The sequence below is a fragment of the Macrotis lagotis genome, chromosome 3, assembly GCF_037893015.1.
Source record: "Macrotis lagotis isolate mMagLag1 chromosome 3, bilby.v1.9.chrom.fasta, whole genome shotgun sequence".
NCBI lineage: Eukaryota > Metazoa > Chordata > Mammalia > Peramelemorphia > Peramelidae > Macrotis > Macrotis lagotis.
The window spans coordinates 222,679,443-222,705,787 of record NC_133660.1 but is presented as its reverse complement, the minus strand read 5'-3'; the positions used below and the strand labels follow the sequence as shown (position 1 = coordinate 222,705,787).

The 26,345-nt window shown below is 36.4% G+C and overlaps 1 protein-coding gene across 6 annotated transcripts in view; it reads right to left on the bottom strand.

Annotated features, from left to right (window-relative positions):
* The window catches only part of POLN (DNA polymerase nu), a 349,980-nt gene that overhangs the window by 11,446 nt on the left and 312,189 nt on the right, over positions 1–26,345 (bottom strand). For all 6 annotated transcript variants that reach the window (XM_074229925.1, XM_074229926.1, XM_074229927.1 and 3 more), the window contains one exon: positions 9,095–9,162. In XM_074229925.1, coding sequence (XP_074086026.1) covers positions 9,095–9,162 — 68 coding nt within the window. The remainder of the gene's footprint in view (positions 1–9,094; positions 9,163–26,345) is intronic.

Sequence of the window (26,345 nt, the reverse complement as noted above, 5' to 3'; positions counted from 1 at the left end):
CTGACTTGGGTCACTGATAATAAGCATTTGAGAGATTTTTATGTATATCTACTCAAGTCCAAGATGGTGTCAGTTCTGCTATCCCACATTACTTCTTTGCTTGGCTCTCTCTCTCTCTCTCTCTCTCTCTTTCTCTCTCTCTCTCTCTCTCTCTCTCGGCAATGTTCTATAACCATGAGGAAATCATTGGGAATGGACAGTGATGGTTTTTAAAAGTATCACTGAAATAATTTTAAAGATTGCTTTATTTTAGAGGCTCTTTGGGAGTACCAGTACAGAATTTTCATGGTGATTAGCTTGTGATTTGACAAGGTTCCTCCCTCCCATTGCCTCTGACCTCTCCTTGTCTTGGCAATGTTTCCCTGTTGGCTGCACTAAGCATGAGACCTGGGGATGAGGAGGTATGGATGGTAAACTTTGACGTGGGAGGATTAAGGGGAGGAAGAGGAGATGTTTAGTCTGGAGAAAACAAGTCTTAAGGGGACATGATCATTGTTTTCAAGTATGTGAGGGGCAGATATAGGAAATGGGGTTAGACATGTTTTGTTTGGCCACAGAAGGCAGACTTAGGAGTAGTAAGTGGAAGTTACAAAGACAGATTTTTGCTACTATATAAGGAAATACTTCCTAACAATCAGAGCTGTCCATTTCCTCATCATAATAGAGCCTGAAGTTGAGAATAGGGGTGGTTAATTTTTGATTTCAGGATCTCTTTATACTCTAACATTTAAAAATAGTTATTAATCTATTAAAATAACAATAAGTTCAAATATATTAACATAAATAACTTATAAAAATAACCATATTTTTCAGAACAAAAAAGGAGTAAGAAGATTGGCATTGTTTTATTTATCTTTTAAAATTTTATTTTGTTCTGGACTTAAGAATTAAAACAAGCATTTCTCTAACATAGAAAGAAAAAGAAGATTGCAAATGAAACTGCAAATCTATTACCTACACCTACAACTTGCTATTCCTTTTATATATAATGAAGTTATCACATAACTTTTTCCCTAATTTTTTCTGCCCTCCCCACTCTAGAGATCACCTACTAGACACAGATATGTGTGTGTATATATATGCATATCTATATCTATATATATGAGAATCATTCTATACAAACTTCTATTTATTAGTTCTTTCTCTGGATGTTGAGTGTTCCTTCATAGATCATTTGTAGTTAATTTAGGTATTTATTATAGTCCAAATGATTTAGTTGCTCAAAATTTTTCTTGAAACAATATTGCTTTTACTGTATACAACATTCTCTTGGTTCTGCTCATTTTGTTCTTCACTATGCTATACAAATTTATCCATGTTTTTCTAAGATCATTGAGCTTTTCATTTCTTATAACATGACCATATATCACAACTTGTTCAGTCATTCCACAAATGATAAGGCATCCCTATAATTTCCAGTTCTTTTCCATGACAAAGGGAGCTATTATAAATATTTTAGAACATATAGAAATTTTTTCCCTTTTTCCCTAATCATCTTTGGAAACAGTGGGAGTGTCACTGGTCAAAGGATATAGGCAGTTTAATAATTCTTTATGAATAATTCCAGATTGCTCTCCAAAATTCATAGCAGTTCATAGTTCTACCAACAATGAATTAGTGTCCCAGTTTTCCCCTATGCTTTACATTCAATCATCTTAGCCACTGTTTTACTTATTTTTGCAAATCTTTTTAACAATTGGTTTAATAGAAGACAGCTGTATTCTCCTATCTGATTCTGCATTCAATCTATTGTGATGGTTATTTTGGTTGAAATACACGAAGAATAGATATTTCATAGTTGGAAAATGGCAGAGCATTTTAATAGGCAGATAGCTTATGGAGATAGTTGTGACCTTCACCACCCCCACCCCAGAACTGCTCAAGTGAAGATACTCTTTTTGTAGGTGTAGGCTGAACCAGACACCCTCTGCGGTTTCTAGGATCAGAGCTCCCTCAGTCTGAATCCTCCCTACTCTCTCCCCCAAGGGCACTGAATTTGCTAAAGTGGGTGACACACTGACAAAGTGGGCTCCATAGCCAAGTACCTTGCTGATGAATGATTTTAATATGACATTATGATATATCATTGTGAAATCAGATGCTTCTATTACCAGACCATAAGTGAAATTCTAATCAACCCAAATTCAACAGATCTACAAATATTCTGTGCCTACTATGTGGCAGGGGCAGGGAGATACAAAAAAGGTAAAAAATTAATCCCTGTTATCCAGGAGCTTGTTGTCTACTGGGGGAGAACAGCCAGTAGATGATGTCCACGCACAGGTGGGCACTGAGACAGAGGAATACTGGGATATAGAGGTGGGCCTCAGCTGGGGCTGGAGAAAACCAGAGAAACCAGAAGACAGTGATGAGGAAGAACAGTCCAGGCATGGGGGCAGTCAGCAACAATGTCTAGAGTCAGGAGATGAACTATCTTACCTGAGGAACAGCCAGGAGACTGGTGTCACTGGAGTAGAGAACATGAGGGAAATGTGGGGCAATGAGGCAAAGGAAGGGTAGGAAGGACCTTTTAAAACTAAACAGAAATTCAAAATTGAACTTGGAGGGAATAGGGAGCCATGGGAGTTTACTGACTAGAGGGTATGACATGGCAGACCTGAAGATGGACTGGAGCAGGGTGATTTGTAGGCTATGTTAACAGGGCCTGCATGAGGGACTAGTGGTGTTAGGGACATTTGTGAAGGCAGAAATGACAGGACAGAAGACTGCGTAGGAAAGGTTGATACCAGGATAGAGAGGGATAAAAAGAGCTCATAAGACACTTGAGACTAAGTAGAATTCTAGAATATTTCTATAAAGATCAAGCCCTTCTGGGGAAACCTCACTTTGTGAAGGGGCCAAAGAGGGCCAAGGAACTTAATTTCTCTGCACTTACTGTTGCTGTTTACTCTCTCAGAGTAATAAAACATGACCATGATCCAACCTGAAACACTCCTTGAGGATCAAGCCCAGGGAATCTAATTTTTTTTAAGGTTTTTGCAAGGCAAATGGGGTTAAGTGGCTTGCCCAAGGCCACACAGCTAGGTAATTATTAAGTGTCTGAGACCAGATTTGACCAGGTACTCCTGACTCCAGGGCGGGTGCTTTATCCATTACGCCACCTAGCTGCCCCCCCAGGGAATCTAATTTTTTTCATTTGACAATGATAAAACAGGTCCAAAGAGGGTAGTTAATTGCTTCAAGTCACACAGGTAGTAAGCAGTAGAGCTGGGATTTGAACTCACATCCTCGGATTCCAAATCCAGCACTCTTTCCTCTGTGAGCTGATGCAAATGTCATTATATTTATTTTAATGAGGAGGAAATTGAGCTCCAGAGAAAAGGTCACACAGTTGGGAAGTGCTGAAGGCAGGATCTGGACTCTACCCTCCATCTCACTAAGGTCCAATCAATAGGCAAAGAGAGGAAAGCCCAATGGACATAGAAATGGCTATGACCATGGTCTACTTATAAGGCCAAGTATGTTGGAAAGTTGCAGCTCCTTTGCCTTAGTTCTCTCATCTCTAAAGTGATCATAGTTTCCTTTGCCCTAAGCTTGCATTTACAGCTAAGGATGAAACCTATTTGGTGCAATGGAAAGAACACTGGGATGGGAGTCAGGAAAAGTACATTTTTAGAATTGACTCTTCATCCCCTGGACATCTACAACTGGGTTCCAGTCTTTTCATTTGTAAAATCTGGTAATTAGATGAAGTAGTTTCTAAAGCCCCTCCCAATTCCAGTGGTTTATGATCTAAGGCTACTTTCAGGTCCCATATTCCCTGTACAAGGCTGAACATCCATCTATGTTCTAAGGCTTTCTCCTGTCCAGATGGCTCCAAGGGGAGAAGCCAAACAAAGTGTCCTGAACAGTCCCAGGGTCTCTCCCTCTGGCCCTGACTTTCTAGGCCCACTGGACAATCCTGCTGAGGTGCTAGTCATCAGCTAGGCCTTTATAAAGTCCATATAAAATTCAACTGAGCTAAACTATGGCTTAAGCAAAACCAAGCTTGAATTCCTTGTGATGATCTGTCTCATTCTGTAGAGAAATGCATGGATGGCTTTAATAAACTATTTTTTATGGTGGATCAGAATCAAGTCCAGGTTTTCAATTTGAATAGGCATGGAGTTAATGTTCTCATTATCACAACAGTACTGAAATGAGACTGATAAAGTAAATTAGAGATTGTGGTAATGACCACGTAGGAAAGAGGTTAATGTCATTTGTATTTCACGGGTTTAGGCTACTAAGAAAAACAAAAACAAAACCAAAACAGTTGTCCCTAATGTTTAGAAGAAATTTCATGAGCCAGTGAAGGGTAGCATTTAACTGCCAGTTCAGTTCAGGTTTATAAATATGGGCTTAGTTCCTTGGGCGATAACATCATGACCTGCTGAAGGAAAGGACTTTCAGGGCCACAGAAATGGATACTAGAGGCAAGAACAACTTTCAGATTAAGTAACAATGTTTTCGAATGGGCCGGCTGCCCACTTGCTCCAGGATAGTCCCACAAACAGAGGCTAGCCTGTTCCATGGTGCTTAGACTCAGGTGCTAGGGGGTTTCTGGGACCAAACATTTTGCCATTTTACAGATGATGCTGGATCAGATATCAGCTACAAATATAGGCTGTACTTCTAAAAGGAGAGTGTTTGTAAAGAAGAAATACTACTTAGGCATGCTTAGGTTTTATACTAGTTAGATATGGAGCCAAGTCTGCCTAATATTTAAAGCTGATGCCTGTTGTTCAGGGAGATGTGTCTTCTGTGCAAGGTCAAACTCCCTCAGTATGGGAGGCTCTGCCTTTAGAAGGTAAAGGTCAGCCTCCCAAGGAATATGTGATCCCATGACCTACTAAAAAGGTGGGAGAATTCCGTGTTTGTTCATTGCGTTTGTTCATTCTTTATTCATTCAATCATTCAATAAATATTTTTTCAGATCCTGTTTTGTGCAAAGCCTTTTGTTTGGTGCTGGACAATGTAGACATAGTCCCTTACCCAATGGATATTCTACCTTAAAATAGGAATATAATTTATGCAAATAAGACACATTTCTAGATAACTATTATATAAAATATGTACATAAGAAAAGCATAATAAGAATTGAAAGATGAGGAAAAACCACTTCTAGTTATGAGGATTAGGAAAAATTTCACAGAAGTGGTATTTGGAATCAGAGGTGTTATCAGTAGGAGGGACCTTAAAAATCACTGAATCCAAACTTCTCATTTAATAGATGAGGAATATGAGGCAGCTAGGTGGTGTAGAGTAGAGCACACCAGTCAGGAGTCAGGAAGATGCCTCTTCCTGAGTTCAAATCCAGCCTTAGACACTTATTAGCCATGTGATTCTGGGCAAGTCTACCTCAGTTTCCTCATCTATAAAATGAGAATAATAATAATAATAATAATGATAATAATAATAATAACTATGAAGGTTCTGAGGCAAAAGAAATAACATTTGTAAAGCTCTTTGCTAATCTTAAAAACATTTTATAAATGCTGGGTATTAGCTATCATTAGACGAGTCCTTGAGAAGTTAAGCAATTTGCTCCAGATCATCAGTCATTTAAGTAATTAATATGGAATTTCAAACTAGATCTTTTGGTTCTATGTTCAGTCCTCTTTTTTTCATTCTATTGTACCCATACATATGTGGAATGATGCAGGAAGGAAAGGTGCTAAGACAGGAAGGTGTAGACTTTGGGAGATTAGTGAGTAGTCCAGTTTGCTTACTGTATAATGTATGTATGAGATGATGGACAGAGCATCATTTTAGGGCTTTTCCTCCAGGCTTAGGAGTCTGATCCTTATTTGGTAGGCATTGTAGGTTCTTAAATGAAGTGATAAGATAACAACTGTGCACCAGGAAGACCAATCTGGCAATAGTATCAAAGATAGATCAGAAGACAGGGGAAATACTGGAGTCAGGGAGTCCAATTAAGAAACTAACAGGAATGTGATGGAAATAATACTATTATGCTATAAAAATAATGAAAGGAATAGTTTCCAAAAAATCTTTGAAGATCTTTGTGTGCAAAGTCCATTGTACAAAGTGAAGTAAGCAGAACCAATAGAACAATCTACACAGCAATGACAACACTGTGAAGATATCAACAGTGAATGGCTTAGTAATTCCAATCAACACAATGACCAACCACAGTTCCAAAAGATTCATAATATTAAATGCTATCTACCTCCAGAAAGAAAACTGATTGATTCAGAGGGCAGATTAAAACATATTTTCCTTGCATTATTTTTGGACCATAGCTAATATACAAATACATTTTGTATGATTGTGTATGTATGATGGCTATCATATTTCTTGTATTCTCAGTGGGTGGGAGAAAGGGTAGAAAAGAGTGAGAACATGGAACTGAGAGTAAAGATTAAATTGAAAATTTAAAACATTCAAGGGGAAGTGACAAGGGCCTGAACTAGGGTGATGGCAGAAGGAGTAGACAAGACAGATCAGACACAAGGGATATTGGGCAATAGAATCAATAGGACTTGACAACTTTTTGGATGTGAGCTATGAGAGAATGGGAGGGAAACAAGGAAACTCTGACATGAGGAGCACTCAGGTTAGAATTTTCTAGTTCAACTCTATTTCTGAATCAGAGATTTAGATGGAACTTCAAAAAGCATTTAGTTCAACTTCTATCTGAACAGAAATCCCTCAACCACATTCCTGGAAAAGTGGTACTTAATGTAACATCCACATGAGTACAGTTCACACAATTTTCACTTTTAAAAATGTTTTTCTTTCTCATTTTTTTTTTGCTTTTGCTTTGATTTTTCTTTCACAACTATGGAAAGCTATTTAACATGATTGTACATGTATAGCCTCTATCAGATTACTTGCTGTCTTGGGGAGGGGGCAAAAAAGGAGGGAGAAAAATGTGGAACTCAAAAATCTTATAAAAATGAATGTTGAAAAATATCTTTACATGTAATTGGGAAAAATAAAATTAAAATTAAAAAAAAACAACAACAATAACAAAAAACCCCAGTGCATCAAATTGGAATGAGGATATATACAACTCTAAGCTCATTGTTCTCCATGTTTAGGACAATGTGCTCATGTAACCTCTTCCATCATCAGGACTGCTGTCTGTTTTTTTCATAATTCACATTTATAATAGCAAAAATTCACATTTTGATAGCACTATCAGACCTGCAAAGTGCTTTCCTCATAACACCATCCTGGGAGAAAAATAACTTGAATATTATTACTATCCCATTTTACAGATGAGGGTTAGCTGAAGAGAGTTAGCTGAAACTTCAGAAAGCATAACTTAGATTGGGAGACCATCAAAGTTGAAAGGGACCTTCAGAGATCCTTCAGTCTAACCTCTTCATTTTATAGAAGAGGAAACAGGGGCTCAGAAAATCAAGGAATTGTCAGAGTGGAAGCTAGAAGCCTGGTCTTCCAAGTGCTGAGGGATCTCTTCTTAGGCGGGGAAGGTCTTTTGGGAGAGATACAGCAGAACTAGTCAAAACCCATTTTTCATACTGAAGATAGGATATCCTATCAGTTGTTGTTTGTCCTATGCTAGGGCAAATATTAAGAAAAAAAGACTATTTCTGGTTGTGATTTATTTGAAACTTGGATCCTTCATTTTTGAAGATGAATAGTTAAACCCCCCATGTAGGTCCTTGAGTCGCATATGCCTACTAACTATGTTTGCCCATAAATCCTTCATAAGGAAGTTATTCAATAATTTTCTTGGTTAAATATAAGATGTGGTCTATCTCAAATATAGGTGGAGCAGGAGGCTACTATGTATCCTGACTGAGGAATGGCAGGAAGGCTCACCTTCCCTAAAATAGTTCCCCTATCACTCATGCATGACATTTTTCTATTGGTGATTATTTCTGTGGGGGTTTAACATTGTGGCTCCTTTATTTCAGTGGCAGGGCGAAAAGGGAACATATTCAATCTCTAATATCATTCCTGGCATTAGTTTATTGGGACTGAGACATTATGAGCCCGTGGTGATGTTTCATTAGTCACTAAAAGCCTGGGAGAGGAGGCAGAATGGGGATAATTGGACCCCAAGTCTGCAGTAAGAGGTGGTAAGAGAGGAGAGCAGGCACTGAAGAGACTCTCAGTGGATTCACAGTTTTGTGTGGAGCCAGCTCAGATCTGTCATCTAAGTTTCCCAATATCTGAGAAATTCAGACAAAGAGAACTCACTTGGGATTTAGGAGACTGGACTTCTACTTAAGGGTTGGCTATAGGGCCCTAGATAGAATCGCTTCCTCTCCTTGATCCTTAGTTTACTCCACTGTAAAATGAAGGGGATGGACTAGATGGCCTCTGAAGTCCCTTCCAATTTTATTCGAGGATCTTTAAAGATGCTACTAGCTCTAACATTCTCTGCCTTAATGATTTAGGGGTTCTATTGTCAGGGCTCCCTTTGTAGGTCTCATTTCCCTATTAGTGTCTAGATGAGCTGTTTCTTTCTAGCTCTAGTATTAGATGACTATAGAATTTTATTTACTTTTAAGTCACATTAAAATTTTTCTTACAAGAAAAGTAACTAGAACAGGTTGTGGCATATGATTCTAATGGAATGATCCTATTTCAATATAAGAAATGATAAGCAGAATGATTTCAGAACAACAGCCTGGGAAGACTTACATGAACTGATGCGAAATGAAGTGAACAGAACTAGGAGAACATTGTAAACAGTAACAGCAACATTGTGCAATGATCAGCTATGATAGACTTAGCTCTTTTCAGTAATAAGATGATCAAAGACAATTCCAAAAGATTCATGATGGAAAATGCTATCTACCTCTAGGCAAAGAACTGACAGAGTCTAAATGCAGATCAAAGCATGCTATTTTTCACTTTCTGTTTTTTGTTTTCTTTCATAATATGATGAATATGTACATGTTTTATATGACTGCACATGTATAACCTATATTGCTTACCAACTCAGGGAATGGGAGGGGAGAAAGAAAAGGAGAGAATTTGAAACTTACCATTTAAAAAACAAATATTAAAATTGTTATTATGTGTAATTGGGAAAAATGTTTTTAAAAAGAGATATGGTTACATTATATTTTATTGTAACATTTAAGTTTACCTGCAAATTCAGGAATTTGTGAATCCTCCACTTCAAACAGTAGTTCATCATGAATTTGGGCAAGCAGCCTAAAAAAAGGAAGGAAAAATATGCTTGGTCTCTTATTTCTCACATTCTCTTGGCAAGCAAAGGGAAAAAACCTGTAATTTGCATACCTTACAGAACATCATAACACAATCATACTGATTTAGAGATATATCTTAGGCAGTGACTGAGGCAAAAAAGAATTAAATGACTTGTCCAGAGTCACACAACTATTAAGTGTTGGACAAGATTTGAACTCAAATCCTTTTGACTTCAAATTAATTTATTATTTTAAGTTATCTCTATTACTCCATAGTGTCTCTGATTTGACAATCATAAGCAAAGCATTTATATGTGTTTCCTATATATTTTGAAAACCTACAGGGTTGATATTTAATAAATGCTTGTAAATTTAACTTGAACAAGATCAGTATTGCTTGACTGAAAGTTACATAATAATAAAAGTGTAAGAAGATGAAAAAAGTCAGGAAGGAGCCTCTTTATAAAGAGCTTTAAAAATCCAAATAGAAGATTTAATATTTGATCCTGAAGTTAACAGGTATCCACTGGAGCTAATTGAGGAAGGGAATTACGTGATAAGGCCTAATTTTTGGAAAAACCACCTTACATGCTTCATGGAGAATGGATTGGAGTGGTTAGAGATCTGAAGTAAGGAGATAAACTGGAAGGCTGCTGTGGTACTCTAGCAGAGAGTTGATGATAGCCCATAGCAGGGCGGAGGTTATGTGGGTGGAAAGAGGGGGAACTATCCTAAAGATGTTGTAAAGGTAGAAATGAGAAGACTTGATGACAGATTGGTTTTGTGGGCTGAGTATGAATGAAGAATCAAGGATTACACTGAAGTTGTGAGCCTAGGTGACTCAGAGAATGGGTGGCAATAGAAAAATTCAGAAGAAGAAAGGTGTTTTTTTGGGGAGAAAGACAGATTGAGTTCTTTTTTAGACATATTGAGTTTAAGATGTTTATGGAATCTCCAATTTGAGATGTTCAAAAGGAAGTTGGTGATAAAAGACTAATTCAGCAGAGAGATTAGGGTTGGCTATTTAGATATACTAGTCACTGCATGAAAATGATAATGATGGGAGCTAATGAGATTACCAAGCATTCTAGTATAGAGGAAGAAGAAAAGAAGGCCCAAGGCAAAGTCATGGGTGAACTCAGTCATTAATGGATGTGACCTGGATGAAGTTCTAGCAAGGGAATCTGAGGTGTCATCAGAAAGGTGGGAGGAGAACTAGGAGAAAGCACTGTCATGAAAACTAGAAAGGAGATCCAAGAGATGGGAAAATCAACAGTGTCAAAGATAGCAGAAGGATCAAGAAGGAGACGGACTGAGAAAAAGGTCATTAACACTAGCAATTAGAAAACACTGGTAATTCTGAAGAGCACAGTTTTAGTTGAATAATGATGTAGAAAGCCAGACTGCACAGGGTTTAGAACAGAGTGGAAGCCCAGCTGGGGACAATTTTCTCAAGTTTAGTCTGGATACGGAGGAGAGATATAGGATGATACCTAGTGGGAATAGTTAGATCAAGTAAGCATATTTCATGGATGGAGTTCTAGTTATGTCTGGAAGCAGCAGAGAAATGGAGACTGAAGATGCTTGTGGTAATGGTAATGGTAATAATCTGCTACAGAATGTGGGATGGGATTAAGAATTCATAGAGAATGATTTTTCTTGGTGAGAAGCACCACTTCTTCATTTGAGAGGGAAGTAGAAAATAGTGGAGGAAGATGAGGTAAACTATTTCTAATTTCTTGGCAATTATTTAAACACTTGAGGGCTCTTCATCCTTAGCTCTCCAAGAAATTATTTCTGTTAACATTTCTTTGGTAACAAAGCAAAATGATGGAATTGAACTAATAATAACAGTAAATTTTTTATGTAGAAATTTAGGTTTAATATAGCATTCCTGTCAGAAAGGTCATCCACAGTATATAGAGCAATGACAGAGAGAGGTTCGGGGGGGGGGGGAAGGATCTGCCGAGGTCCCACACAGCTGGCAAGGCTAGCAATTCTTCTGATATCGAGATTAATTTTTATTTATTGAGTCTCTCTCTACTGCTATCTTGAAACTTTTATTACCTGATCTCCATTTTTCCAATTTTCCAGTTACCTTTCTGATATAGCTCGAATCATCTATTTCTCATAATGCAATCTGTATTTTAGTTCTTGTCTTTGGTTAGCTTTGCTTCAGCCCTCTTCCTACACCCTACCAGATTAGAAACTCTTTGAGGACAGGGAAATGGTGGTCATGTGTTATAGTTACTTTGAGCCCAGTTTCCTCATTTTTTAAGTGGGAATAATGATATTTACATTCCCTACCTACTTACTAGTGGATGTCCAAAGAGATGCTTTCCATAGAACATTTTGTTACTTTTTAAGTATTATGTAAATATTATAAGTATTGTTAGTGGTGGTTTCCTTTTTGTATCTTGAATGCTTCAGTATGCTGTTCTGTAAATTCATGAGAGTGGATCAAATAATCTTTAAGAGTCCTTCCAGGTCTCCCAGTTTAGGGTTTGATGGAGCACTCAGGTCTGTTTTGGGTCCTAGGAAGCATACAAAAGAAGTTTGCATGTGATCCCTGCTATGATCCCTCTTTTTGTTTCTTTTTTTTTTTTGCAAGGCAAATGGGGTTAAGTGACTTGCCCAAGGCCACACGGCTAGGTAATTATTAAGTGTCTGAGACTGGATTTGAACCCAGTTCCTCCTGACTCCAGGGCCGGTGCTTTATCCACTGCACCACCTAGACGCCCCATGAGCCCTCTTTTGAGGAAACAAAACTAACATGCCATCCTAGTATCCTGGGCACATAGGAAGTGTTTATCAAAACATCTCAGAAGATTAGAATGGCAGGAAACTTAGTACAACTCCTTCATTTTACAGAGAAGAAAACTGAGGTTTAGAAAAGGGACCAAATATTTCAGAAGTCATCTCAGTAGTAAGGAGAAGAACCAGGATTCAAATTCAGGGCCCCCAATGACAACCATAACTTGTTGAAAAAGAGCTTATGATGAACATTTTCTGATTTTATGCTAATCATATTCTCATCTCTTCAGGGCATTTTATTTTAATAATCATTTTCGAATCTCACTTGACCCTAAAGATGTGGTATGGGTTCCTTGAGAAAATGGCTGAAAGCTGGTGTTGGTACAATTAACATCCAGAGATGTTAGCATAATATGCCTGAAATATCTTCCCCTGAACTTTTCTTCCTTTTGACTAAATCAAATATTTTATTTATTTATTTATTTAGTTAGTTTTTGCAAGGCAATGGGGTTAAGCGGCTTGCCCAAGGCCACACAGCTAGGTAATTATTAAATGTCTGAGGCTGGATTTGAACTCAGGTACTCCTGACTCCAGGGCTGGCACTCTATCCACTGCACCACCTAGCTGTCCCCTAAACCAAATCTTTTGAAAGGTCCAGAAAATGTTTCATATCTTCTGAGAAGTCTTCTTTGACTTCATGATGATAGAATCTTAATTTTTTCCTTGATTTTTTCCCCTAGGAACTAATATGCAACAAAATTAGGAGCTTTGCTCCTAGTTTACAATGTGAACTCACTGGGATAGGGACTAGGCCAATTTTCTTGACTCCTAGACCAGTAATTTTTTTCATTACACCTCTCTATCTTTTCATCTTCTTCCTCTTTTCTGAGTTTCTATTGCACTTCTAATCTATGTCATGTGACCTGGGCAAGTCACTTAATCCTGTTTTCCTTAGTTTCCTCTTCTGTAAAATGAGCTGGAGAAAAAGCTGCAAACCATTCCAGTATCTTTGCCAAGAAAACCCAAATAGGGTCACAAAGAGCTGGACACAACTAAAAAATGACTGAACAACAAAATAAAGCTATGTAAGTTACATTTTAGGAAGACTTTAATAATCTCTAGAGCATTCAAATGAGAGTGACCAGGAGACAATATAGGGGAAAGGACTATATGAAGGAACTGGGGATGTTCAGCCAAGAACAGAAAAGATAGTGGAGACATGATAGCTGTCAAATATTTGGTGGGTTATGACATGGAAGAGACTAGCAACAGTGGGCAGATATTGTAGAAAGGCATACTGGACCCTGGAAAAAGGCAAATCATCCAAACAGAGTCATCCAAAAGTGGAATAGTTTTCCTAATGAACTAGTGAACTAGGCCCTTATTTGTTCTTAAATCATATATATAGTTTTTTATTTTCTATCCCAGTCACATCATAAGCTCCCTGAGGGCAAGCTCTATGTCTCATTCTTCCTTTGTATTTCTCCAGTCAAGGAATTTTTAACCTTTGTGGTGCTGTATATCTTGCTTTAAAAATACATAAAATAAATTAAACATGTTACTTTTAAAGTTGCCCTGCAGTCTTTATTTTCCTATGATCTTCCTTCTGAACTCTTTTGTACACTTTTAAAAGTATTTTAATGATCTTTCATTTTTTTATCTTTTGCTTTTAGCAACAACCTCACTTTCTTCTCTCTTTCATACAACTCCCCTGCCTCCAATAAGAAAGAAAAAATATAATCCTTGTAATATATATATATATATATATATATGTATATAAAATCAAGCAAAATAAATCCACATATTTTTATGCCCAAAATGTATGTCACATTCTGCTCCTTGAGTCTAGCACCACACTATCATCAGATGGGTATCATGTTTTATTGATCCATTGAAGTCACAGTTGGTCATTGCATTGATCAGAGATCTTAAATCTTTCAAAGCTGTTTTTATTTACAATGTTGTTGTTACAATATATATTAATGTCCTGATTCTATTCGCTTCATTGTATATCATGATCATACAAATATTCCCAGATTTCTCTCAAACTATTCCTTTTCTCATTTCTTATGGTTCAATAATGTTCCATCATATTATATGCATACAACATAATTTGTTCAACTGTTCCCAGTTGATAGACACCTTTATTTCTGGTTCTTTGTCAAAACAAACAAAAATACTTTTGTAAATATTTTTTTGTATGTAAATCTTTTTCCTCTTTTTTTAAAAAAATATTTTTATTTATTTCTTTGGATATTTCTTAATTACATATAAAATTTTTTATTTTTATTTTTAAAAATTTTGAGTTCCAAATTTCCTTCTTTCTCCCTCCTCTTTATCATCCCTTGAGCAGGCAAGCAATATGATATCATTTATACAAACTGTCACAGATATTAACCATTTTTTTAAAATTTATTTTTATTAAAGATATTATTTGAGTTTTACAATTTCCCCCCAATCTTGCTTCCCCCCCGCCCCACGGAAAGCACTCTGTCAGTCTTTACTTTGTTTCCATGTTGTACCTTGATCCAAATTGGGTGTGATGAGAGAGAAATCATATCCTTAAAGAAGAGAAGTCTAAGAGGTAACAAGATCAGACAATAAGATATCTGTTTTTTTCTAAATTAAAGGGAATAGTCCTTGTACTTTGTTCAAACTCCACAGCTCCTTATCTGGATACAGATGGTACTCTCCTTTGCAGACAGCCAAAAATTGTTCCCAATTGTTGCACTGATGGAATGAGCAAGTCCTTCAAGGCTGAACATCACCCCCATGTTGCTGTTAGGGTGTACAGTATTTTTCTAGTTCTGCTCATCTCACTCAGCATCAGTTCATGCAAATCCCTCCAGGCTTCCCTGAAATCCTGTCCCTCCTGGTTTCTAATAGAACAATAGTGTTCCATGACATACATATACCACAGTTTGCTAAGCCATTCCCCAATTGAAGGACATCTACTTGATTTCCAATTCTTTGCCACCACAAACAGGGCTGCTATAAATATTTTTGTACAAGTAATGTTTTAACCCTTTTTCATCATCTCTTCAGGGTGTAGACCCAGTAGTGATATTGCTGGGTCAAAGGGTATGCACATTTTTGTTGCCCTTTGGGCATAGTTCCAAATAGCTCTCCAGAAGGGTTGGATGAGTTCACAGCTCCACCAACAGTGTAATAGTGTCCCAGATTTCCCACATCCCTTCCAACAATGATCATTATCCTTCCTGGTCATATTGGCCTATCTGAGAGGTGTGAGGTGGTACCTCAGAGAAGCTTTAATTTTCATTTCTCTAATAATTAATGATTTAGAGCATTTTTCATATGGCTATGGATTACTTTGATCTCCTCATCTGTAAATTGTCTTTGCAAGATATTAGTCATTTTGCAAAAACAATTATACCCACATGAACAAGAAAAATAAAGTAAAAATATGCTTTAATTTGCATTGAGAGTTCATTAGTTCTTTTTCTTTTCATCATGGGTACTTTAGAATTATTTTGATCAGTGTAGCTAAGTTTTTCAGAAATAATCATCCTTATAATATTACTGTTACCATGTACAATGTTCTCATGGTTCTGCTCACTTCATTTGTATGAGTTCAAAAAGTTCAAAGTTCAAAACCTTCATAGGTTTTTATGAAACCATCCTTACCATTGTTTTTTGCAAGGCAATGGAGTTAAGTGACTTGCCTAAGGTCACTCAGCTAAGTAATTATAAAGTGAATTAAGGCCAGATTTAAACTCCTGACTCCAGGGCTAGTGCTCTACCCACTGTGCCACCTAACTGTGCCCTCTCATAATTTCTTATACATTATAGTATTCTATTACAACCATATATCACATCTTCTTTACTCATTTCCCAATACATGGGCATCCTCTAATGTCTATACCACAAAAAGAGCTTCTATAAAATATTTTTGTACAAATAGGTCCTTTCCCCCTTTCTTCTCCTCTTTCTTAAATCTGTTTGGGGGAATAGGCCTAGTAGTGTGCTGATGATTAAAATCTATAATTTTAGTGACTTTTAGGTTATGTTTTCCAGAATAGCTTGACTAGTTCACAACCCCACCAACAGTATTGGCTGTTTTTCTGCAATTATTACAATTATCATTTTCTCCTTTGTCATCATTTCCAATCTAATAGATGTGAAGTAAAATGTTAAAACTTTAAAAATTGTTTTAATTTGTATCTCTTTATTAGTGATTCGGAGCATTTTTTCATATGGCTGCTAATCACTTTGATTTTTTCATTTGAGCATTGTGTGTTCTATCATTTGACATTTATCTTTTGGAAAATATCTGTCATTCTTATATATTTAAATTAATTCCATATATATATTTTGGAAAAGAGACTTATCAGGGAAACCTACAGCAAAGAATTTTTTCAGTTATACTTTCCATTCTAATTTTATCTGCAGTGATTTTGTTTGTACAAAACCTTTACAATTTTATGTAATCAAAATTGTCAATTTTTATCTTTTATGATCGTCTCTATTCCTTGTCTGGAATTGAAATCTTACTCTATTCATAGTTAGAAAAAATATTTTCTTCCCTGATTCTCTAATTTATATGACTTCTTATATCTAGGCCATGTATTCACTGGAGCTTATTGTATTTTATAATATAAGATCTTGACCTAAAATTAATTTTGTTAAGATTACTTTTGAATTTTCCCCAGCAGTTTTTATTACACAGTGAATCCTTACTCCAGGAGTTGGGATCTTTGGGTTTCTTGAATATTGTGTCCTGCTATTTTGCTTTTGTATGTTGTATATCTTAAATTATTTTCCTGATCAACTTTTATGTCATTTAAAAAAAATCAAAGTTTTTCCCAATCCTCTTTCCACTAGATCATTCTTTTTTTCCCCCACTAGATTATTCTTACAACAAATAACTGTGATTGATTTATACATGCTTTTGTTTTTCAAGAACAGAAGGAAGCAGACTATCATAGAGGTATTATATTAAAAAAAAATCTTTGGACTTGGAGTTAGCAGACCTGGGATTGAGTCCCTTAGGCATCATACTTAACATCTGAGTAAAGGTTTGGATGAATTGCTCTTTAAGATCTCTTCCAGACTCCAAAGACTTTGATTCAATCATAAGCTGCATATTAATTTGGATGCATGAAAAATGGAGGCAATGGGGATATTCTGGCCCCTCTGCCAACCTCTGATATAATTTTATCTGCCTTTGGGCAAATGTAGACAATGGAAAAAGGTGGATGATTTCAGATGCAGCACTATGAATAGAATTTTTGAAAGGTCAAGAGAAAGACAGGAACTGAGAGAGTGAGAGAAATAACTGCAGCTGAGAAAAATCTGTTTTCGTGCTGTTATGGAGGTTAGATCCAGAATAGTCAGGAGTTGTCCTGTTATGGCATTAGCTTTTAGGGCATTTCATCCAATGCCCCATTTCATTGCTAAGATTTTCAGAAACAGAAAGAAGCATGAGGAGAACCTAGAGTAATGTTCTGTTGATTCCGGGAGTATAGGTCCTAGGGGGAGGATCTTCAGGGTAAAACTACTCATATAGTTATGAAACATGAGGTCTCTTAAAAGACAAAGAACTTTAGGGTAGTTTTCTATTCTGATCTCATGATATGACTGGGACACTGAAAAGAAGGGAGCTGGACTCCAATCTAAAAGTTTTTTGGTTTTGGAATGGCTGAACCTAGATATCAAATGACTGTGTAGCCTATATCACACATGAATAGTGCTTATTATTTATTAAACTAATTTAAACTTCATGTTTAGTTATTATATTAAATGAAGTTTGAAAAATTAAACCAAACAAAGAGAAGACAAAAACAGCTAAGTAAGAGCCAAGCTAGAGACTTAATACTCCTGGTTAAGAAACTAGGATATAATGGTGGAGTTAGTCTAGGGTCCTAATGGCTATCAGAATTCACATTGCTGGATTTTCTATACTTGTAAAAGTTTTATACCATCCTTTTTTACAGATGTTATAATGACATTTTGTATATACTGGAGTTAGATAAATCTACATAAAGACTCTATATAATTGTATAACCTCAGAACATCATTTTATCTTGTCTGTCAAATGGGGTAATAATACATGCCCATTTGACATCTTTGTTGCAAGAAAGATACTTTTAGCATGTTTATAAATGAAAGTTAATATAATATTTTTTGTCACTGAATCCTTCAGTACTAAGTGGGAGTTTGGGATTTAAAATCTGTATCATATGGTTCATAGGACATAATGTTGAAACAGGTTTTCTAACTCTGAACTTATCACATGGTAGTTCCTTCCTCTGTAAAATTAGGGAGCTGAATTAAACAATCTTTAAAGTCTTTTTCAGTTCTAAATCCTAGGCTCTTATGAAACTATTATTACTAATAATAACAGCAATCCACAATTATATGTGAATCCTTTATTAACTTATATGTGAACATGTTACTTTTCATAAAATATAAGCTTCTTTAGGACAGGGTCTAATTTCTAATTAAATTTTTAATTATAATTTAATGTCTTTGCCTGACATATGGTAGGAACCTGTTGAGTTATGGACTGATAATATAGTTTAGGTTTTTTTTTTTTGCAAGGCAAACAGGGTTAAGTGGCTTGCCCAAGGTCACACAGCTAGGTAATTATTAAGTGTCTGAGACCAGATTTGAACCCAGGTACTCCTGACTCCAAGGCCGGTGCTTTATCCTGATAATATAGTTTACAAATGACTTTCCCTACAGCAACTCTATAAAATAGGTTTAGGTTTGTTTTTTTTTGTTTGTTTGTTTTTTTGGAGATAGGAGGAGATATCCAGATTGGTTATTTCTCAATGACAAGGCTTCCTCCAGGTGAAAATTCCCTCTACTAATGTAGATCAATAAACATAGAGAGTTGTTTGGGGCACACTAGGGTGTGACTTGACCACTGTCACATTTTTACAGGTAAGAGCCAGGACCGAAATTCAGGTCTTCCCATCTCCTATCTCTATGCTGCTTTTCATGAGATAGAGTGATATTTGTATATTATCCCCATTTTGTAGATGAGGAATTTGGGGTGAAAGATATAGTCACCTTCCCAAATCTTAATACTGGGACTCAAATGGTTATGAAATGAAGATCATGAAATAGTGACAAAGAGGAAGGAACAATTAGATTCTATCTTTGAATACTGACTCTATCTCATGCTGTCACAAGTATTCTCCTCTATTTTGTTGTTTTTCTGTATTCATCCTTGGGAAACTAAGTTATGTAAGGTGTCTATTATTTCATATATGTAGGTGGATATAATTAATCAACATATTTTCATTTTATGAATAGAGAACCCTGAAACTTACTCATTCCCCTCTCAACTGTACTGAAACTTTCCCCCTCTCTCCACTTGGAAAGCCCTTAAACTTTCCCCTGGTTAGAAATTAGACTACCTAAGTTTGAATCCTGGTGAACTGTCATAATTAATTAGACTTTTTGGGCTCATTTTTTTTGGGTGTAAAAATCTACTGAATTCTGTATTTGGGGGTCTTTGGACTAACTGGAAAGCCCACTGATCCATTCTTTTGGATGTCTAGTCAATAAATTATCCTTGGCCAAATTCAAATTTGGTTATTATTAATTACCCATTACAGTTATTCAGTATAATATATTATAAATGAAACATGTATGATTTACAATCTAACACTTATTTCTGGTACAGTTATAGTAAGTCAGCATGTTTGGACTTGGAGGACTGTCATTGTGTATTATCTTCTGGGGACTAAATGCTCTGTTCTTGTAACCCTAAAAAACCAGACATCCATCTAGTCATTCCCTCCTTGAAAACCTGAGACACTTAGACTGTCTGCTCTTCACTTTTTACTCTCCATTCAAAACCTTTAGTGTGATCTCTGTTTAATGTCACACTCTTCCCAGGTGAATTATTTTTCAAACAGTTCAAACAGAATAGGGACTTGTGACTTTTTACAGATTTGGGAAAATAGCTGGGGGAGGAGACTTTCACACTTCTTGAAACTGCATTGTGAAATTCAGAACTGCTATTGTGACTGGGATCTAAGAATAGAGTTCAAATTGTTAGTCACTTACACATCACAACCAGAGGCCCCAATGAAAGAGATGAACATATTTCTAACTGAAAATTGGGGCACAGGAAATAAAGAGAAATGAGAGAAAGATTAGAGCAGTTTGTGGAAGCTGAAAACAGATGGAGGAAAACTAATCATTTTCCCTGGAAGGAAATTAATCACTGAATTAGTTTCCTCTCGGCTTCTTGAGAGAAGCTCGCAAAGCCCAGGGCTGCAAGAGCTTGCTTTCACTACTATTAGTACCTCCTGAATCACAGAATCTTGGAGTGGGAAAGGACTAGCTATCATTGAGGCCTGTCTGTGCCCATTGTACAAGCATTGTACATGTGGCCATCCAATCTCTGATTGAAGACCTCCAGTGAGGGGGAGCTCTCTAGTTTGTGAAATATTCTACTTCATTCTTGGAAGACCTTAATTCGTTAGGATGATTTGCCTCATACCAGGGTCAAATATGCCTTTCTACAATGACTACCCACTGTTGCTGGTCTCTTCCACATCACAGCCCTTCAAATATCTGACAGCTATCATGTTTTTTTCCACTTACTTCAGATGGTCATTTTCCATGTATGGTTGCTCTCTAATTTATTAAAGTCCTTCCTAAAAATGTAAATTCCCCATAGCTTTATTTTGTTGTTCAGCCATTTTCAGTGGTGTCTGACTCTTTGTGACCCCATTTGGATTTTCTTGGCAAAAATACTGGAGTAGTTTGCCATTTCCTTCCCCAGAACATTTTACAGAAGAGGAAACTGAGGCAAACAAGGTTAAGTGACTTGCCCAGGTTAGACAGCTAGTATCTGGGGGTCAGATGAATCTTCCTGACATAAGGTCTAGTACTTTATCCACTATGCCAGCCTTCATCCCTGATATGTTCCTTTCACACTGTTATAACCTGATTTTCTCTACAAGACATTGCTTTATTGGCCACCCTTCAGAGTTCGGGATTATTTTTCTCTCATGATACCAAATACAGTGAGTTTGCTAACACAAGTTGGTATACCTGCTCCCTATTTGACATTTCCAAATGTTTTTTCACCATTACTAACAATCTTTCCCTTTATTGAGGTTTCCTCCACCTATATCTATGTTTATTTATAAATTTCAGTTAAGAGTCTTGTTGCTGTGATCCACTGGTCTCTAGGTTACTCTATTCCCCCTTCTGATTTCAGTGACACTTGTTCCTGAACATGAATCCTCATCTCCCTAATCTGAATTTTTCATTGGCTGTTCCCCAAGCCTGCATTTTTCTCCCTCCTTATCTCATCCTCCTGGCTTCTTCAAATCCCAGTTTCTATAAGAAGTCAATTCCCCTTAATGCTAGTGCCTTCCTTCTGTTAAGTATCTCCAAATTTGCTCATATATACTAGTTTGCACACTGTCTTGATCATTAGACTGAGTAAACTCCTTGAGAGCAGGGACTGTCTTTTGACTTTCTTTGCACCCCAGTGATTAGCATAGTGCCTAGAATATACTTAAGTATTTAACAACAATTTATTGATTTGACTGACCTTTCCTTCTGCCTTATTCCTCCTTCTCATTATCGTTGAAACCTTTCTTCCCTTCCCTATTTTCCTGAGATCATCGTCCCTGTTCTGAACCCATTTTCCTCTTCAGTTTTGACCCTTTGGTTGACCCCTTTCAACTAGAAACTGTTGTACATTCTTTTTTTGTACATTTTGCACATTTCTTAATAGCCTTCTTCCCTTGTCTTATACCTATTCATGGCCTTAAAATCCTCAGATCTGATTACTCTTCTTTTCCTATAATATTCCAGACCTGAACATTGTTGAAGTCACACAACACTGCTGACTGATTCTACTATAAATGAATGTTATCTAACCTCTAAAGAGCTCTCATTGCTGCAGAACAAAACTATTATTCTTCCTTGATCAAATCTGTCTCACTTCCCTCAGCAGTTGTTTTTCTTTCCTCCAACCAAAAAGATCACCTTTAATACCTACCCCTCAGCAGATGTCAACACTTTAAACTTTACTGAGAAAACAGAAGAGCTTCCTTTTCTCTCACTCCACACTTAATAATATTTTTACATTTTTACAAATCTTCTCCTTTACCTCTCTTTCTGAGGAAAAGGTGATCTTTTGTGTCAAAACCAATCCTACCTCCAATCTCTGCTCTTGATCATATCTCATCCCATCCCCTTTATGCTCGCTCTCTCTCTCTCTCTCTCTCTCTCTCTCTCTCTCTCTCTCTCTCTCTCTCTCCCCCAATTCATTCTCTGTTACTTACAAACATACTTAGTTCTATCCTATTTTTAAAAAAGAGTCATTTGAATGTATAAGCTTCTCAAGCTACTGCCCTATATCATTTTTTCCTCTTTCCTACTAAGCCTCCATTTGCACAATCCCAGAGTTTTCTACAATTTCTTAAGATCTGGGCTCGAACTTTACCACATCTTTTGACTTCTTAATTTGATAGTTTTTTCTCCATTCATATGCAACACAACTTCTCAGCACTTTCGATGTTGTTAATCACTCTCTCCTCTTGAACCCTCTCTTTCTGACCTAGCTTCTGTCATACTGCTCTAACTTGGATCTTCTCTTATCTATCTGAACAATCCCTTTAATGGACCACTGTCCATCTCCTTCCCTCTTACTATGGGTGTCCTGTAGACTCTGTTGGGGGCATTTTTATCTATCTATCCTCTCTTCCTTTATAATTTCATCAATTCATGTGAGTTCAAATATTATGAAATATTATACAAATGACTCCTCAAACCTATATATTAGCCCCAATCTTTCTCCTGAACAGCTGTCATGCATTATTAACTGTCTGCTGCATATATCATCTTGAAATGTTTCACGAGTATCTTAAACTCTATTTGTACACAGTCTTCTCCCCTAAATCTGCTTCTCCTTCAAATTGTTATTTCTGTTGAGGCCATCACCATATTTTCAGTCATTATTCACTGGGTTGTCTAGCTATTCTTGATTCTTCCTTCTTCCTCATCCTTCATATTTGATGAGTTGCAGTCAACAAACATTTAAATATTAAGTACCCACTCTACTGGTTTAGGTGCTAGGCATACAAGAATGAAACAATCATTTTAAAAGATCTTTCATTGTACGGGGAAGTTATATAAGTAAATACAAAATAAATATAAGGAAAACACAAGATAGTTAAAAATAAGGTAGATTGAGAGGGAGAGCATTACCAATTGAGGGAGAGAACAAGAAAGCTTCTGCTCTGTCTTGAAGGAGAGAAATCTTAGGCAACAGCAAGGAAAAAGTATAGTCCAGAAATGGGCAACGAACTGAGACAGACAGAATGCTAGGTGAGAAGCAGAAAGAAGGGCCTCTGTGGCCAACAATGCAGGAACAAGTGAGGTCAGACAGATCATAAAGCTCTTGAAAAACTAAGTATGGAGGTGGAGGCCAGATGGTGAACTAGCAGGAAGAAGTACAGACTGGCCCACTCACCAAACCTCCTCCACAAAGATCTAGAAACTGTACCAGACCAAATTCGAATTGAGAAATCTTGGAAAAAAATCACAGTGAGTCATTTTTCCAGACCAGCATGGCTTAGGGAGACAGAGAAGTCTGCAGATACCAGGGAAAGGGTCTGAACCTGGAGTGTACATGGAACTCTGGTGCCCATGGGCTGAAAGAAGGGTGAGAAAAGCATCGGAGCAGAGAGGATTGGATGGGCTAGTGTGGAAGGTTGTGGGTCTGATTGAAGGACCTGTAGCTTAGGAAGGTGGAGAGAACAGTCAGGACTGTGGACTCTCCCTGCTCACGGAACAAGGAGCTGATGACTGATAGCAGGAACAGAGTCAGACTCAGTTTCCCTTGCAGGAGGTCACCGTGGTAGGAATTCCCAACCCAAGGTGCACCTGGCCTTTAGTCACTCCAAGCTGGCAGAGCCTCCCAGTGGCAGCGGCTCCTGTAGCTCCAGCCAGGGCTAGGCTGACGGAGGCAGACCAGGCAGGACCTTGCAGAGCTCGGGGCAGCAGGGCGATGACTGCATTGCTTTGGAAGCACTGAAGCTTTAAGGTTCTCAGTCTGATCAGGGAAAGCAGCAGAAGGACCTGGAGAATAAAAGAACCAGGACACTTCCTGCAGACATACCTGTGGAGAGCTCAGCCTAAGCAAAAAGTCCCAAGTCCAAGAGGAAGCCTGAGAGAATGAGCATACGAACAAAAGATCAAAAAGAACCCCACTATAAAGAACTATTAGGGAACAGGAAGGGTCAATATGCAAAATTCAGAAGAAGAAAATGACTAAAGAACAAACAAACAAATCAAAAGCCAAACCCAAGCCAAGACTCAAAGGAAGATGCATCTGAGGCATAATTCCAAACAGAATACTGGACAGAAATAAAGCAAGAATAGTTAAAAAAAATTAAGAGCTATAAATTACTTTGAAAACCAAATGAGAAATGTAAAGGGAAAAAAATTGGGGTAAAATGAGAGCTTTGGAATTTCTTCCACAGACATGGCCTTCTCTGAAAATTAGAATTGACCAAATAGAAGCTAATGAGTCCATGAGACATCCCAAAATATTTTTAAAAAGTCAAAATGAGAGGAAAAAACAGAAGAAAATATGATATCTTATAGCTAAAACAACTGACCTAAGAAACTGATTGAAGAGAGATAATTTTAAAATCATTACATTACCTGAAAGTCATTACAAGAAAAGAGTTTAGAAATCATAATTAAAAAAAAAACTTAAATTGTGTGGGGGAGGGGCATCTAGGTGGCACAGTGGATAGAGCACCGGCCCTGGAGTCAGGAGGACCTGAGTTCAAATATGACCTCAGACACTTAATAATTACCTAGCTGTGTGACCTTGGGTAAGTCACTTAACCCCATTGCCTTGAAAAAGGAAAAAAATTGTATGGGGGAAGGGATGATATTAATGATGATGGTAAAGTTGAAACCAATCATAGCAGCAGGAAATCAAAAGAGTACCAAAATGAAAATACCAAGGAATTTGATAAAATCCAGAACTCACAGGTCAAATAAAAGAAAGCCTGAAAGAAATAATTAAAATACTGGAAAGTCAAAGGAATTATTATTTATGATTTATCACTCATAATTATAAAGCAATGGAGAGCTTAGAATGTGATATTCCAGATGACAAAAGATCTAGCCTTACAACCAAGAATAACTTATCCAGAAAATTCACATATAAAATGCTAGCTAATATGGACAAAAATGAAATAATGACCTATTAACATAGCTAAAGTCAAAGTAATAATTAGGGGGAATATTTATAATTCCAAATACTTTTATATTGATAAAATATATTGAAAAGAGAGAGAGAGACAGAAAATTAACAAACTGGGTATATAACAAAAAACCAAAACCCCAGACAATCAACAAATTAATCACCTAAAATAGAAATATTTTTTTCCTATGATGAACCAAATTAAATTTAAAAAACTAGTGAATTAAAAATAAATATGAAACTGCTTTTTGGGGAAAAACCCAGTTCAATTACATAAAGTTAATGGGATTTAATAAAGAAAAGAAAGCCAAATTACCAGCGTCAAAAATGAAACAATAAATTCACTAATGAAGATGAAATAAAAGAAATATCTGGGAGTTATTTTTTGGTTATAAAGCAATATAATGAAAAGTTAAATAAAAATGGATTAATATTTATTAAAATATAAATTACCAGATTAAGAAATCAGGAAAGAGAATTCTAAAATAAACTTACTTAGAAAAAATAAATCAAGGAAGCCCAAAATAAATTTTTAAAGGAAAAAAGGCTAGATGAATTTACAGGTGAATTCTACCAAACACTTAAAAAAATTTATTCTAATACTATTTAATCTGTTTGAAACTAAGTAGGAAAAGAAGGGATCCTATCAAATTCTTCTTCTGACATAAATGATAGTCTTGACAACTAAACTAGGGTATATCAAAACAAAGAAAGAAAACTACAGACTAATATTCCTAATGAATATTGATATAAAATTTTAAAATAAAATATGAGCAAGGAGATCATAGCCATGTATCACAAAGATTATACATTATGCCTAGGCTGGATTTATACAAGAAATGCAAAGTTTATTTGACATTAGAATAACTATAAAAATAACTGACCATATTAATAACAAAATAAGAAAAGAACAATATATTAACTGATGCAGAAAAGGGTTTTTTGACATCATATAAATAGAGTTTTCCTTAAAATAAGCAGTGTCTATCTAAAACCAAGAATCAACATTATCTGTAATGGGGATATATGCTAGAGACTTTTCATTAAAACCAATGGTAAAGCAAGGAATTCCATTTATCACCATTATATTATCTATATATCACCATTATTAAAAATGTTAGCTATAGCAATAAGACATGAAAAAGAAATTGAAGAAATAAGTATAGGCAAGAAGGAATCAAAAATCATTACTTTTTGCAGAGGATACTTAA